This window comes from Pomacea canaliculata, linkage group LG10, assembly GCF_003073045.1.
Source record: "Pomacea canaliculata isolate SZHN2017 linkage group LG10, ASM307304v1, whole genome shotgun sequence".
NCBI classification, from domain to species: domain Eukaryota; kingdom Metazoa; phylum Mollusca; class Gastropoda; order Architaenioglossa; family Ampullariidae; genus Pomacea; species Pomacea canaliculata.
In genome coordinates, this window is record NC_037599.1 from 21,361,683 (window position 1) to 21,378,977 (window position 17,295).

The following is a 17,295-nucleotide window of genomic DNA, read 5'->3' on the forward strand; positions in this document are numbered from 1 at the left end:
CTGATCATTAATTTGGTGACCAAGGAGATAATTTTATCCTTTAAAATTAGATTTATGTAAAATTTAAAGATATTTAGTAGTTTACCACAACTTCACAGTCAGGGCCAACAATCCTTTCCCAACATGATTTAATGGCAGCCTCCACATCAGACCTCAGCTCTCCACCTGCAGCAACACCATCACATATTCTGTTATTTTTATTATTTTATTTTTCCATTACATATCACATGCTATGCACTCCAAATCATTCTTACTAATCACAAAATAGTATTATAACATTAATTCTTTGGGGAAAACTCATTATGCATAGAGTAACTTACGCACATGCATATACAAGCATGCACACACACACAAGTGGAGCCACATATACTTCTAAAACCTCCAAAACATTTATGACTATTCTGCTTGAATGTGTTTTAAAAGCTGAACAAGTCTCTCTCTGTAAGCCTACATCATTTCCTTGTCCACTTCACCTCAGGACATCTTAAAGGTTATTGCGTGGGGCGTCTCGAGTGCCCTTAGGAATGGCCGTCCGAAATTTTGTCCCGAAACCCCACTATTCATTGAAGAAAGCGCTGGCTGGCCGTGCCGAAAAAAAAAAGTTACATTAGCGAGCTCAATAAATTTTGCCTCTTCCTTTTCCCAACCCCATTCGGCACCAAATCGTAGTCACGAACTGCTATTGCACTGCACACGATGAGGGAGGGAGTGAGTTGGAGGGAGACTTCTGCGGTCAGCTCAAAGGTCTACTGCTGAAAACTTTGTTTGCACCTCTACAGTCAATCCTTTCTCGTGTCTTGAAGCTTAATGAAAGCAAAGAATGTCGCGGCTGCGGAAGACAGGTTACTTTTATTTTTTGGTCGTTCAGTAAGACCCTCGTTAACACTTCTCGACTGTCGCTGGAGACAGAACGACCAACTAATGAGCGTTCAAGGATGGAGTATGTGACCTTTTGGAAACAACGGGTTCCTCCTCTGAGAATGATTTTGCCATTCTAAGCAGAGGGAAGGGTAGGAATCTCCTATTCTTTGTTCAGTTATCAGTAGGGACCAAAGAAATCAGGTATCAGGGAATGCCAACAAATACAAAACTGTACAGCTCTATCGATACCTTACACCATTTTAGCATTTTCGTCGAAACCTTCAGCTTATATAACACTTCCCAAAGGTTGTTTTTACCAACCAAATCGAAAGTTTTTAAATAATCCATATAACAAACAGAATTTACTTCTCTGCTTGCCTTAAAAATACTTCTGGATCACGGAGACCAACATATAAATATGATCAAAGGTAGCAAAGTTTATTTTTCCCGAAAACTGTTTCATCTCTAGGAAAAAGGTAACTTTCCCATCCACGCCACCGAATAGTAAGCCGCTTAAAAGTGCCACTTGGAACATGTAATACGACTGGATCAGAACTTTGCCAAAGCAGTTTAATACAGTATTTTCAGAGTGTCGTTGAAATATGTTATCTGTTTCATCCAACTGATTTTGGTCTTCATTCAAATTATGTAAAAACTAGTTCCCAATTCTAGAGTGGAAATCTCCACCGATACCACAATATACATCTATACCGTCTTCCAAATGAAACACCATAAACCACTCAAGTACGCCGATGGCACTATCATAGTAACTACTATCGACCTAGTGATTATATAAGACCATAAATATAATATCCATATCACTCCAAAATGCCCCTTTGATAGTCTGACACATAAAACATTATCACACTTTGATTAGATTTCCAGAACAAAGTTTGACAAATTTTTACACATTAACAGGAGGTAGCAGCTGACAGCCGAGTAGTTATAGCTGGCGTTTGAACCGAGAGAACTAATCTAATCAACAAAATCAGGATCAGACAGCTTGGTGATGAAGCCAGTAATATCCCAACAAAAAAAGCTAGAATCATCTTTGGACAGTTCTTTGCTTCGGTGCTCTGAACTGAGATGATGTGTGCACTGTTTGTGAGATGAGTTGTCATAGCCTGTCTGTACCTCGCGTGGATTGTCGTACATACAGGTGTTGGACTGGACTGCCACGCCCCTATTTGCCCCGCGCGCCGCTACATCCATGAACAAGAACTGACTCCGTGATAAAAGCTTAACGGCTGTTAGCACGTGTCCGAGGTCTCAACAGCGACCTTCTTTGGTCTCACTATGTCATCGCAAGGCACAGTGCTACCTACCTCTCACGTCTACAACATAACCCTGCGACCCCGCACCCTCATCAGATCGGGTTATTTCCTCGTCGCCGATTGGTGGTTTCTCTATGGGCTTGTTTGATCCGCAGCTTCCCTTCGTTGTTGGGTAAGTGCGCGAGGGAGAAACAGAGCATGCGCTGATGATTGTGGTGTTAATATGATGTCCTCAACAAGACATCAGCTATCACCACATTATCGCCGCCCACTTACAGCAAACCAATACTATCGGATCCACTGAACATTCTAGTCTGAACAGGGGGATGGCAAGAATAGACTTGCTATGCCACTCTTGTTGAACGGAAGCAGCAGCCAGACGAAACTGTCTGGCAGGCCACTAGAGAGTTTCTCTTAACGACCCGCTGATGTCATCTCGCGTCAAGAATGTCCCCTGGGCCTAGTCACCGAGACTAGCGCAGCAGACATAGCACTTAGAAACACATCGACTCAGTTTCTGCATCACAAATGCTGTCCGCGCTGTTGTACTCGACATCAACACAAACACACATTCCGTGAACTTGTTCACATACGAAGTGGCGACACTTCCTGCACGTGTCGCGCTGCCCTACTCCGTGCCAGACGTCATGAACAAGCCTGATGGTGTTCTCACCGGGGTGTGTTCAGTGCTGCCTCACAAGCTGTGATGATCCTGCAGCGGCATGGTGTGTGCACGACTTCTCCGTAACTGTCGGCGTTGACTATCAACGAAAGCTTGTACTTTCAAATCAAACACGGGCCGCAGCAAACTCCGGACATCACTTATTTCCAGGAGTCCGAGGTAAACTTATGACGTGTCAAACCGTCAACAAGCATGCCAAGCGCCTTTTCTGTAACGTTTCTTAGCATAGCTCTATAGGTTCCACATCATCTCGGGTCCCTTCCCTAGTGTCTAGCGCTAACGTAGGCAGCGCCATCTGTCGGCAGATTACTTTGTCACTTGATTGTTCTCTGAGGACGTTTAACTTCGCGGACACGGTAGACGCTTGCGATGTCAACACACACACAAAACCACACACACCCTCTCCATCGGGTGGTCATGGGGCCACCAGAAGGCTGCCAACCTCCTGTGCACATCTCCGTCTAATACACAAAAATGGCGGGAACGCGAGTCTGTGCAGATATCTACAATACGGAGGGTGGGAGAGGAGGGAAGGGAAGCTACATTACCTTCCTGATAGCGATGACAAAGACCTCGCTCAAACCGAAATTAATATCGAAGATGAATCACCATCAGAGTCTGTCAATGTACTTTGCTGACTGTACTGCGACACGATGACAGCTTTAGAAATAATGATATATTGATCAGATCCACACGAGAGACGAGACGGTTCGCGGTTACCGCGTCAATGAAACGGGTCAATACATCACCTGGAAAAATGAACCCTCTCTTCCACACCCCGTCCCCCTGCCTCTGCTAAACATCCAGCATCATCAACCTGGTCGTCGACATTATATGACATGACTCACTACGAGAAACTCACAATGCATTTGTGAACTCATGTTAGAGAAGACTGGTTACAACAGTCACACGATCGTCCTACACATACTTGTAAAGAACGTTCGCTGTCACAAGACACCAAAAATTGTAATGGAGAAACAACACAACGGAAGATGAGCATTCGGCGCCTGTTGCTACAATACGATTACAAAGTAAAACCGCTCGTCATGATCGATCTGCTGTCGTCCTTGAATACACGCAGTTAGCACCTGTTGTCTTGCTCCCAGATACCAAGATAGCATCTGCTCTCTCTTGCATGTATTCCACGCTCTCCATCTCGAATACACGCAGGTAGCACCTGATGCCCATCTTCCAGACAGGAAAGCTGTATCGGCTTTCAACCTTAAACATACGCAGAGAGCACCAGCGCTGACGTGTTTAGGTAGCGAACTCTCCTTGTCTATCTGGCAGCCGTGTTATCTACTCCACTCCACCCTACCCCACCCACACAAAGAAAACCCGCGACAGCTAAACACTTCAAAACTACCCGAAAAAGTTACTTTCAAACTCTTAAGGCAATTTACAGTGCACCCCTTGACCTGATCCTAACTGCTCTGGCGCGTCCACGTCATGAAAACTCCATTACTGCGGGTGCTGCAGCATTCAACTTCTCCATCTTGATAAATTACTTGGCGTCATTTAAAAAGAGAAGAACTCGGTAACAGCTGTTTTCTTCCATGATCGAAATGGCATTGAAAGATATTTCAAACACAACAAACAGAGCGAGGAGATATATGAGTGTGAAGTCCGAACTGTTTCAAGACCGAGGCTATTTACAGGTCTTCAGTGCCCACTTACTCTTTCAATTAGTATCTTCTTCCTTGTTTACATACCTACTTTACACTTTAAAAAAAAAATATTTTCCCTAAATAACACTTAATATTTTTCCAATGTAATGTGCCTTAATTCGAATGCACTAAGGCCCCCAAGTTACAATTTACTTTGCATACGGTGAAACTGATATGAAGCAGGTGAGCAAGTGGTCAGGTCCCAGAAAACCTGCCTGACAGATGGCAACATCACGTTCACCTCAAAGCCAAACACATCATCTATCTTAATGGACCGTCAGCAGATATCGCTGGAAACTTTAACAAATGCCGGAGCAAGAAATATCTCAGAGCAGCATAAATGACCTTATTATTGATCTGCTTGTCTGAAATTCTTCCTTTGAAGTGGGCACAGAAGGCTCAGTCTTGAGGCATCATCAATTATACAGTCTCTTCCCTCTCACAGCGTGTGTCAGGCAGGACAAGGACAGCACGAGTCTGCATACCTACAGACATTTTTTATAGGAAAGCGCACGCGCGTTCGTCCTTGTGACAAATACTGCTGGAAGTATACATAGCTTCATAGACAGCAGGTTGATAACCGAACAAAAATCAGAACTTGGCTCCTAACAAGTATACAATGAACAGAAGGACAGCTCGCTGAAATGATGAGGTAGTTTTAAGTGGCAATGATATATTAGCGAAATTGTTTTGGATTGTCATCATTTGGGAAGCAGTCATTGTCTGAGACTGAAAAAAACCGTTTTACGGAGAAATACTTCTAATAACCAGCTGCGCCCCTCGTGACCAGTTCGTAACACTGCCTATTTCTAACAGAGCAGCGTCTACACCACCGTTCCTTGTCAGTCTTTATCGTCATGTTGGTGGCGACGATGCAACTGATAACTGGCGTGCTTCCATTACCCGTCAATAAATATACTCATTCATCTTTTATCAACATTCATCTAGCGCGCGCGCACTCTCGCACGCAGCAATAACTATAAAAAAAAAACCAAAAAAAAACTGATAAACAGCAAGAACGAGATAAGAATTCTCTTCTGCTGAAAATATACAGGAAAAATTCCAATAAGCAAGGAAAAAAGCAACGTGGTTATCAAGTCCCGGTGTATGGCACGTTAGCTCTAATCACTGTTAACTTCTATATCGTCTTGGCAAAACCTCAAAAACTTTGGACTGCACCGCTCTCTACTGTTCTCTTGCTGTGCTGCTAGTGAATCGCGTGGTCTAAAACCGCCAGCCCCTTGCCCCAAACATTTAAGGTTTCTGCTCTCGAAGCGAAACTTAATATTTCCGGCATGCGCACAAGCCTTCTGAGGAACGCGGGCGATGCTGGTGCGCATCCTCCACCCACTCGCCTTTCACACCAACTGCACGGCGCCCCCAGTGAACCTTAACCAACCTAGTCTCATACACCCCTACACTATACTCAACCCACACGCCAGTTCAAAAATGCGCAGAGGCTTGGGATGAAAGGAAGGGTAGGGGGGACGTCCGCGCAACGACACGTTCTAATGCGAGGTGGGGGAAATGGCGCCGGCAAGGGTGGGGGAGACAGTCTTCGTTTCCCCAAAACAAGGCGAGCAACTTAGGTGTAGCCTGTCGCTTTGGGCATCGGCTCCTGGGCTGCAGATCGCTGCAGACTCCTCTTTCAGCAAGGCAAAATGAAAAATCTGTCACACTTTCCGGGGCAAAGATCAATGCCTCAATCCGCCGCCGACCGATCGATGGGGACGCATGAATAGGTTCCACTGTGCGGAGAACGCAGGGAACAGGAGGGTGGGGGAAATAAAAGCAGTGTCAGGGAGGACTCGGTGTGGGATGGGGAGAAGGGAAGAATAAGATACTGCGACAAAGATGCATGATGCAGCATGGAAATTCTGCATCATCTGAATGTGCACGTTCCCCGATGTCAAAATTCAAAGAGAGGAAGAGACTGTACTTATTCCTTTTGCCGATGCTGAAGAAAACGATGAACGTTAGAAAGTGATGAGAATACTGATGATGGCGGAAAAGATCAAGTCAGGGGGTGGGGGTAATAGTTGGACTAGCGGATACCGTTATTTACGGTTAGGGCGATAATTTCATCAAAAACGCTGACCTTGCCACTAAGGAGGCGATAACAGAAGCTCACATTTTAAAGAATGAAGTGTTGCCACTATGCAAGACCTGTGTAGACAATGAATCAATGTTCAGACTGCTCTTCGCCGATGAAAAACATGAAAGCAAGACAATGTGGTCTAGTGGACATAACTAAAGTTCATCAATGTGATATGCCATGGTTATATTTTAAAATATTTAAAACATTTTGTCACTTGAACCCCGTGATCAAGAATAGGAAAGGTTGGTTTTACTTTGAGGGCTTTATAAGATAACAGAAAAAGTCCCCATAACAGAGCTGCCGAAATAGGAGCGGTGAGCTGTAAGTGGTTAACTCTGTTTAGCGCACAGTAAGGCCAAAGTGGAGCCCGATTCTCTAATTCCGCCGCACTTTACTTTCCTCAGATAAATCAGCAACCCATCAACACGGTTCACTCCCACGACCTGGAATGAGATGACATCGATCAAGGGCGAGAGACTAGTGTGGATTCTTGCAAGAAGCATCGTGTCTCATTCCACCCGAGTAATATGTCGAAGTTTCATCAACTTGTTACACTAATAAATGAATGTCTCGGTCATCGCTTTGAAATGATTGCACACTTCTAGCAACAAATTTTGACATCGGCAAAACAAGACGTGTAGCTAAAATTGTTGAAAAAATATGGAGCAGCCAGTTCTATAGAAACGAGAAATAAAATTTTAAGAAATATATAAACCTATTTTATATGCACAGTTACTGGAAACAAAAACACAAGCATGCAAGCAGGCGCACACATATGCTCTCCTCCTCCTCCTCCACATGCAACATGCTACTTTCTGGAAAACAGGTCACAAGGTAGCAGCATAAGCATCAGCCCAGCTATAGCAAATTTAACTCTTCTTACTGTAATCGTCCTCAGCATCGGTGACGGTGACATCTTCCAGGTCCACCTGTCCATTCTCCAGCTCATAAGTGGGGTTAGACACGGCTGGCATATCCTGACCCGCCATGGCGGAACTGTTCTGATTGGCCTGGGCTACAAGTAAAATAAGTAGTAATAATTGTAGAGGAGTATGATTACTTAAAAGATTACAATCAAATGTGCCTGAGAGTAACAATGGAGAGTTTTTTAACCACTGAACCAATCAAACTTCTGTTTTACTAAGGCTTTAAGTTACTTAAGAAGGCGTGTCAGTACATGTCAAAAGCTCAAGTGTGCTGATTTTTTTTCCTTGGTGTAGTAAGGGTTTAGCTTTCCTTCTACCGTCAAGAGAGGAGGTGTGGGTTTGACGGAACATTTTGACAGAGGAGACTGAACATTAAGATAGCGGACAGACTGAGCATACAGAAGGCGGCGACTTACCCAGGTACTGCTGAAGCTTCTCGTACTTTGGTCCATGCTGAAACCGTACAAGGCAAAGAAGGACCGACTGGCCTGTGTTTCGAAGAACTTCAACTGCCTGGTGATTAGTGTAGCCTTGAAGAGAGCGACCATCCACCTGAAAATACAGGTACACAAATGAAAATGCACTGACCAGTACATGTCCAAATACTTTTCACTCACACTAAAAGTACAGGTAACAATTTCTACTGTTACTTATAAGTACATGATCTCAAAAACTGATCTTTCTTAGATCTTTGACATAAAGAAACAATTATATGGTTCACTATATGCAAAGTTCCTTCATGGTATTCATCACAGACCTATAGTTATTTATCCTCATTCATGGCCGATATAGTGTAGTCCTGTAGCTAATGATTTGGTCACTGTTTTCTATAGTAACCGATCTGATTAGCTTGTTCACTGTCACTAACCTGTTTACTGATCGCTAATTCACTGACCTCAATGATCTGGTCATTGACGTGTATCCGTCCATCTTGCGCTGCTGCACTGCCCGGACTTATACTCTTCACAAATATTCCAGAGACTTCATCTGAAACACACGTGTGATTAGGCGACTCCGTTAATAGCACCCATATGTCTCATTAGTAAGTTTCCAGATACAGTCTAACATCAAGACGATAAATCATCATGATAAAACAAGACTTAAAAGAAAATATGACATACGCCATCGCTAATTTCTACGAATCGCATTTATCATGCATAAATGGGGTGAAAATACGCCGAGCTGACTCTGGAAAGGGAACTATGCATTTAGAGGTGGTTTCCAAAGTACATCAAATGACACTTTATGAGACAAAATTTGGGTAGTGACGAGCATTACTCAAGTGTGCTTATTTCTTTCGCTTCTCTCTCTCTCACATCATACTGTGTAACCCACGATGCATTCACATTCTAGACAAAATATCCTTCTACTCTTCCAATACGATTGCTCTGTGAGGATTTGTATTTTTTTTAAGTTTTTGACTGACAAAAAAAAATTGAGGTCGCTAAAAAAAAATATGTGTGTGTATGTGAACGGGGATGGAATCCAAAGTATCTTCTTCAGTCAGACGACTGCACCATCTTCCACCTCCTTTCCACAAAAACACGTCAGGGTCTTTTGCATCTGTTGTCTATGTCGGCAATCCCCATCTGTTCCAAGTGCTCAGAATGCACTAAAGGGAAACGACCCCAAGGCCTGATCCATCCTAGCCTTTCCCCTGCGTCTTCCACCCAGTACCGCCGCTCTGTCTGCCCGCGGTAAGCCATTTCGCTGGACCCGAATCTCACTCCGTCACGAACTGCTATCGCTGATCATAGCTATCATCCCCGCAATCGACCCCAGTAGTCTGTCATTTTGAGGAGGACCTGGTTGAGGGACCAAAAAATCCTTAACAGAGCGTTACTGTTGAGTTTTGAGATAGTGGTGTTGGAGAACCTGCATTCCAGTCGAAAGCCTCGAGAACAAAATCAATGGCTTGGCCAGCATGAAGCTCGACTGGGAGACGGGGCACGGGGGTAAAGTCGCCCAGTTTTAAGGGACCGGTAGTGTGTGATGGCTGAATGTTGAGGAAAAGGAGGGAGAGAGGAAGAGACACGATGGGGGTTGGAAATTCAGTCAAATCGTTTGCCATGTCCTTATCCACCCACCCATCCATCCATCCGACCTTTGGTTGGAAACGCGGTCATCAAGGGTTTTGTTTTTAACTAGTCACCCCCGATCACCTCGCTAATCTGGAAGTGAAGACAACAACGTCCACACTGCCAGACTCCCAATATATCATTCTTTTTGGTTACGAATGTTCCCGACAAGGCAACTTGACAGCTGCTCCGTCAACTGTTTTAGAGCTCTCAACCCGGCGCATACCCTCATCGTTCTACGGTCGACTTGGGAGAGGTTTTTTATTATTATTATTTAACGCCGATTCAGCAGCAGAATATGTAGTGTGGCGAGCTAATCTACCACTACACCGCAATTGCAAACTGAAGCCAGAGAGAGTATGCGTGCTGAAACAAGAAACACTATTGATCACTGCCTTGTATCAGCTTCTCAAAACTATATACATGTATACATAATCGTCTTGCGTAAAGACACTTGCTCTTCTTTAACAACTAACACACGAAGCCGACAACTTCACACAAACCTCATCAGTAAAGCTATATGGTTTGTACCTGGTGAGTTATCCCCGCCGACATAGCCAGCAATGGTGATTCCAAGACCACGAGTATCCTTGATGAGATCGACCTCAAAGACTTCCATTTCGGGCATATCCTGCGGGTCATAGGGCTGCTGCAAGAAAATGTGCTCGTGATGACTACCTTTCTGGGCTTGTTCAGGACAAGGTCCCAAAGCGACAAGAGAAATAATGCGACGTGTGTATGTCAATGCGCAGGTACACATTCAACAGCAGTGGTTCTTAACCTTGTTTGAGGTACCGAACTCACAAGTTTCATATGCACATTCACCGAACCCTTCTTTAGTGTCATCACGAATTGCGGGTGTGTCTTGACCTCCGTGGCGGAGGCTCCGCCGAACCCCTGAGACCGACTCACCGAACCCCTAGGGTTCGATCGAACCCCGGTTAAGAACCACTGCTCTACAGTCAATGCAGCTATGCAAGATAAAGAGAGTGACTCAGATGGAAAACGGTTTACTCTCTGATAAACGCCGCTACACTTAGACAACCACACACAGATGTTCATGGAAAGGTAAGTTCGTGGACCTGCAGTTACCTTAGTGATAGAATGCCACGTAACCGAGAGGAAACATAAAAAGACAAAAAGGCATGTTTCATTAATTTTATCCAGTAATTATCTTGTATAATGACATGTTTTCGATTCTCTTTTACCGGATGATGCCAGCGAATTGGCCTATCTTTTGTCGACCGTTTTCTTTTCGTCCATAAAATTACCATGCTTTAATTGTTTTAATTGCTTGACCACACACACACACACTACCGCTAAAAAATGTACACCCCAAAAATCTGGCAAATCATGATATGACAGGATACGGATAGGTACAAATCCTGTATACAAAAAGACCGCACAGTAGCCCTAAAGAAGGCCTGACATTATCACTCTTATTTACACGCTGGACACAAAAAGAACTCACGTGATGCACTTGAACCTGTCCCATGATACTACTGAGGTGAGGATACATCTGTAGCTGCTGAAGAGCCAGCTCGTCCATGGCCGCCCGGGCCTCGGACTGCTCCATCAGCAGGTTGATGTGAGCGATGTGTTCGTCCAGCTGTTCGGTTGGGATGATGGGAGCATTGGGGATCTGAGGTAAAATGACAAACTCTTAAGGTTACGTTCAGATACACGCCGTTATGAATGTCAGTTCGTCCATCTACAGTTAATTATATGATAAGCTATCACCTCGAAAGAGAGACGATTATAAATGTGTTCACTATGCAGAGCTGATAAATTTTTACACTGATATTGATAAGACAAAGAACCAGCACATACCAACACAAGAGTCAGTATTAAAAGACCTAAGGCGATCGCCATACACGAAAATTATTAGATTATGGAGCGACAAGCTGTCGACAAGGGTAAGAGGTAAATTTCAAAAACTGCGAGCATCGAAATTTGAATACAGTGGTCCTGCAACTTGTGCAGTTTTAAACGAATCTGCTTTAAAAAAAAAATCTTCAATGCAATCATGATGATAGTTTTGCAAGCCTATTGACTTACTGGTGAAGCAATATAAAAACAATAACTCAGAAAATTAAATTGTTCCACCTTAATGTACATTTCGTTTCTATCTGTGCACTTCCCAGGTCAGAAGATATAATGAACCTTGTAGTCATGGGGTAGGGATTAAATGCAGATCAGTGAGAGAAAGGAATCAGGAAGTGTTTTAATATATTATGTTTATAAAACCACTATATTCATGCTGCATTCTCTGGTCGGTGTATAATAATGTTTATGCATAGATCTTGAACGTACGTGGTTGTGGACCTCTGCGGAGGGCGGGGAAAGGTTAAGGAACCAACTAACCACATAAGTTACGGGACTACTGTAGCAGTCCTCTGTTCCTCTACATTGCAATCGTCCACTTTAAAGGTCCGTAAAGAAACAACGCACAGACATCATAATATAAAGGACCAAAATCCTGACATCCCTCAGTACATTGCCATCATGCCACACACCAGCTTCGTCAAGGTTCTGGCAGCGAGGCCTTTAGCAAGTGTCAGGACTAATTTATTATGCCAGGGAGAAGTCTGCATGCGACATCACTCTTAGTGTCTCACTGATATCTTGTTCTATTCTAGATCATGGCTGTAGGAAGGATATGATCGAAATGTTTCTGTGAATTTTAAGGTTGTGCTCTCTACCTCACGCATGCGCGCACATATACACATTTCGGTGGAGCCCCCGGACGGACACACAACATGACGTGCAATCCTTAGAGATTACTTATTGTCATTTATGACCCGTTGTCTGTCACCTGGTAGGGTGGCGGCTCGAGAATGGAGCGCGCCACAATCAGACGAACATGGCTGCCGGACTGCCGCAACACCAGCGCCACCTGCTCCGAACTCATGCCGCGCACGTTGACGTCACCAATCTGTAGGATGTGGTCTCCACTACGCAGGTGACCCTCCTATTATAATAATAACAGTAAGTAAAATAAATGTTTTGTGTTCATAACTGCTCACAGCACACAGTGAACAAATTCTAAAGAAAAAACCCCATCCTAGTTGTCTCCATTCATGTATTGCATAAGCGCATTTATAATATACAACATACTACTCTAAAAAGCAAACCTACGAACTTCCTTGCAAAATGTATATGCTGAAAGCCTTCTATTTCTTTACACCAATTTTATCCATATTCCTTTAACATGACGCCCCAATAAGAATTACTATCTATAGAAAGGTGTTAATAAAAGTGATAACTTCTTCTCCAACAAAGTCCGAAAGCCTCCCAGCTCACACTAATCATCCACTCAGAATGTTGAATAACAAGCCAAACAGGCCGACCTAACAACCAACAAAGCAATGCAGCAGACAATCCTCACTTGCGTCAGTACCTCTACAGCAGCCATCAACGCATGCTTGGGTTTAGGTGCTTGGTGTGACGCATTATGTCTACAGCCACTTAACCACTGTTTTGTAGAGAAATAGTGCACAAATATATACTCTGACTAAAAGTATTAACCGATTAATATTACTGGAATGTGCGTGTAATTTTCTGGTCATTTTTTCAGTTTTAATCGTTATGCTAATCGTTATCTTTATCCCACCCCAACTGAAATGAGAAACAAGTCGACGCCATGTGACGCATAGCATTAGTCGTGTTACCGACTTTCACCAATGTAACAGAGAATAACCGACTGCCTCTCTGTAGTTTTCTCTCCACATCTCTCCCATCACCTCTACACCCTCACGCAGTCACGCTCCTCAAGGCTTTACACGAGCGTACAGCGGCTTAAAAAGAAAAAAAAGAAAGAAGAAAAGAAGAGGGTGTTCCAACTGTACAAGCCGAGGAAATGGCAGGAATTAAAATTTTCCACAATGAGAAATTCTTTCATCCCCGACAGCGCTGACCCGCACCGCTCGCCAGCGGCCAAATTGCGGCATCGAGCGGCCCGCTGGGGGGCCTGGTCATGATTCTGCAATCGCCGTCAACTGGGCCGCGCCAACAGACACGATTTTGCTCTTCTTGTGCAGCGCCGCTATGGAGAGTTCTCCACTTCCCACTGCGAGAGGCACAGACAGCCTGCAAGGGTTTACTTTGATTTTTATTTCCACCATTCCCATTCCCCCACCCGCTTTGGCACGCGCGCACGAAAAAGTGGGGGCATAACTCGTTAGGGAGTCTTTCCCCCTTTTCTCTGGCGCCGCCATTTCTCTCTGTTGTGGTGAAACACGCGATCGTCGGGAAAATGAACTACAACGAAGACAGCGGACTTGGCTGGGATGTGATTATTATGGCTTCAGCCTTCAGACTTCTGGAAGTCTACAACAATGCACAACATTCACCCCAAATTTTTCTTCGCTGTGTTGTCTTGTTGCACAAGCTGTTTCTTTATTCTCATGCATATCGGTTTTGCCTGCCTTGTTAAGGTGCATCGTTCTTCCCTTTTCTTTTAGGAAAAACTCTATATTCGTAACAACAGACGACTCACAGTGGTTTTTAAAAGTATGGCCATATATGTCCCTCCAAATTTTCCTGTTTAGGATAGCTCCTTGTGACCAAAATAAAATGAAGATATCGCAGATGGCTAATGCATTCAAAGTAGTTTATGGCTGCTCTGAGGACAGCTGTAAAATTCATGCTGTTACGGAAGGTGCATATTTGCATGAAACAAGAGAACCCATCAAGAGAAATCATTTATTAACATGTTTCCTTTTTTTTGTTCGTTGTTAATGTCTCGTCTGGATGCCGTTAAACATCCTGTACCAGCTGCAGCAACATGGCTATCTAAATATCATAAACATGTTTTACTGTACACAGACATTACTATTATATATATATACACACTATTTTACATATTTATATAAAACTTCAGAATAAAGTGAGGAACTGATATTTTAGGGCGCGCACACACACACGGCCACTCCGCCGATCAAACAATATTCTAAATTTGTCTTCAAACAAACACACAGAAGTCACCAGTTAGCCACTCCAGAGGGTGAATCTCTCTCTCTCACACACACACCACATATTACTCACTAGGTCAGCCACTCCACCAGGTAAAATAGTCTTGACGACGACGCCAGTGCTGCGACCTCCGATGATGCCGAAGCCCAGCCCCGTGCCATCGTTGATGAGGTCGATGACTTCCAGCTGAGTCCAGTCCGCATTGAGCTGAAATACAAACGAAATAGTGATGTTACCATTCTTGGCTGACAGTAATCTCCTCTCCTCCCTCAAATCATTCCAATTTCCTGCCGCTTCCAGTTATTAAAGGAAGCTACATAAAGCTCGGTCGACTCTCTTGGTCTTACAACACTGGGTTTCCCATTCTTAATATGCACGGGGTTTGAAATCCCCAGTTTAAAACTGTTGGAGTTTCAACAACACTATCACCAGATACAAATATTAGGCGTCTTGTTGACAATACTAGGAAACACTACATAAAAAGGTACATTTGCGAATGTCTTCATGCTTTTATTCCCGGTTCACAGCTCCTTTTTCATCAGGTAGCATGTAGCCAGGGTACCAGGCTCTCAGAGACTTCTGTATTTAACAGTTCCTTTCCATAGCACACACGTTCACAGAGAACAGTATGCTGCTGTTCACCAAGGCTACAAATAACTTTTCCTCTTATTTAAAGACAAAATATTATTCTTCGAAAGAGGCGGGAATGAACCAGTGTCAGGAACAAGCACAGGATATTTAATTTTCTATTCCCTGTATTTCTTTTATGAGAAAGAAAAAGTGTACAAGTAACGAACCTTTGTGAAAGTTAAAAGCTTTATCTTTTCAGAAATGATAATAGCCATACAGGGGAAAACAACCGAATTTACCATCAGCAAGACTTTAAGCATTAATGCGAATTCCGTGAACTAGACAAAAGCTTCTCCCAGAAGACAGACTCTGGAAATTAATTTTGCGCCTATCTTTGCTCTTGCTTCTGTTTTTCACACAAACATCATACATGTGCACGTTATCGATGAGCGATATCCGTTTGAAAATTTCAAGAAGTCTGAGACTGTTTTTCAGGGCTTCCGGAAAGCATGTTCTATACGGTAAGTTCAAACGTGTTGTACATTGACCAGAAGTAGAATTAACACTACTCATACGTATGCACTGTTTCAATGGACGGACCCCGTCAAAGCTTCTGGAAATTACATAACATCTACTTTGGAACAAAATACTCATAAATGTGATGCGCTACCATCACTCGAAGACTTTTGTTTACGATAATTGCTATATATTACTGTTCTCATCGGTTCGCCTGAAGAATGAGTCATTATATTTCTCAGAACGCACTCTATAACAGCGAACACCGTTGGTATGATTTTCAACAGGCCATGGCTTCTCTAGTATCTCAGGAAAAATCACTTAGGAGGGAGAACCTACTACTAAAATCTTTTTTGGAGGACCCACTAAAAGTGGAAAGGACACCGCTTCTCTCCACCTACACCTTACTATTATATTCTTATCTATTATCGATGATTGGTGTTTTGCCACCAGCCAGCCAAATAAGGGAAGACATGATGAAAATGATAATGATGATGAATAAATCGTGCCCTTTCAAAAACCTCTTTATTGCTCATGTTCGCACGCATACGTACACCACTGTGGCGGCAGACTTACTAACGCGAAAAATAACCAAATTCTCTGTCGCCTCTTACGGTGCGATAGGATCAAATTAGTGACTGTCCTATGGGAGGGGAGGAGCAGCATGACCGGGAGGAAGAAGTGGAGGGAGAGGAGAATCAAGATCAATAACCTTACACGACATTTTGACCCATGATGGCGCGGAGCTGGCCTGCGAGATTCCAGCTAGCGAGAGCCCAGTCCGTGATTATGTTCACACACAACTTCGTCATATTTGCCTGTCCTGGTAGCTTGATGACACTTTACGGTACACCATCAGCCAAAGAAAACAAAATCAAAAGTCTTGGCATGACCACACACTGCGACCCACGGCTTGAGCAAACTCTGTCGGCAAGTCTTACCACGAGCCTGGCGTTAGGTCAATACGTCAGTCCAATAAGCCATTTCACGGTACTAAACACACCCAGTGATTACAGTCAAAGGATCCCAACTGCTCCCCACCCCATACACTTTTACACCAACCCTACTCTACACCGCCTGGATGCATCTGGTCTGGATCGACACCTCAATCTTCACCCAACATTGCAATGAAGGTGGTCTTGGGGAGAAGTACTGGTACTTAAAGGTTACTGATGTAAAAGACAAGAACAAAAACGGCGAAGGGCGATGATTTGTGGGTTTGCACTATAAACGTAGGGCACAAGTGACAGATGGACGGGTAACAACAGACGCTGCAACAAAAATTCTCGTATTATTCAACTCTGCACAACAGGTCGTTAGAGTTATCCTTCGTTCGAATAACTGCGCCACCAAACCAGAACTTGCCAATAGGTACGAATAACAATGGGTCGACATCTTTTTTAAATGCACATTAGCAAGCGGGTAGGTGCGTGTGCGCATGCTTCTTAAATTTTACCAGTGACGCTCATCTTAGAGATGGTCTCCTAAAGATTTCAACACGATTTTATCCTTAAATGCCAATTTATTCATTCATTAGACCCTTAAATGGGTTCAGCATATTTATTACCGTCATTCTAAACGTACCACGTGGATTATGAATAAAAAAAAAGGTTTAGTCACATCATTTTGTAAACGAATATAAGAACGCA

The 17,295-nt window shown here is 43.6% G+C and overlaps 1 protein-coding gene across 7 annotated transcripts in view; it reads right to left on the reverse strand.

Moving 5' to 3' along the window:
- LOC112574485 (patj homolog) overlaps window positions 1–17,295 on the reverse strand; it is a 105,434-nt gene that overhangs the window by 33,271 nt on the left and 54,868 nt on the right. For all 7 annotated transcript variants that reach the window (XM_025255592.1, XM_025255597.1, XM_025255596.1 and 4 more), the window contains 8 exons: window positions 14,633–14,767; window positions 12,402–12,557; window positions 11,058–11,228; window positions 10,118–10,235; window positions 8,404–8,495; window positions 7,925–8,060; window positions 7,466–7,597; window positions 86–165 (listed from right to left, as the gene is read on the reverse strand). In XM_025255592.1, the coding sequence (XP_025111377.1) occupies window positions 86–165; window positions 7,466–7,597; window positions 7,925–8,060; window positions 8,404–8,495; window positions 10,118–10,235; window positions 11,058–11,228; window positions 12,402–12,557; window positions 14,633–14,767 (1,020 nt within the window). The remainder of the gene's footprint in view (window positions 1–85; window positions 166–7,465; window positions 7,598–7,924; window positions 8,061–8,403; window positions 8,496–10,117; window positions 10,236–11,057; window positions 11,229–12,401; window positions 12,558–14,632; window positions 14,768–17,295) is intronic.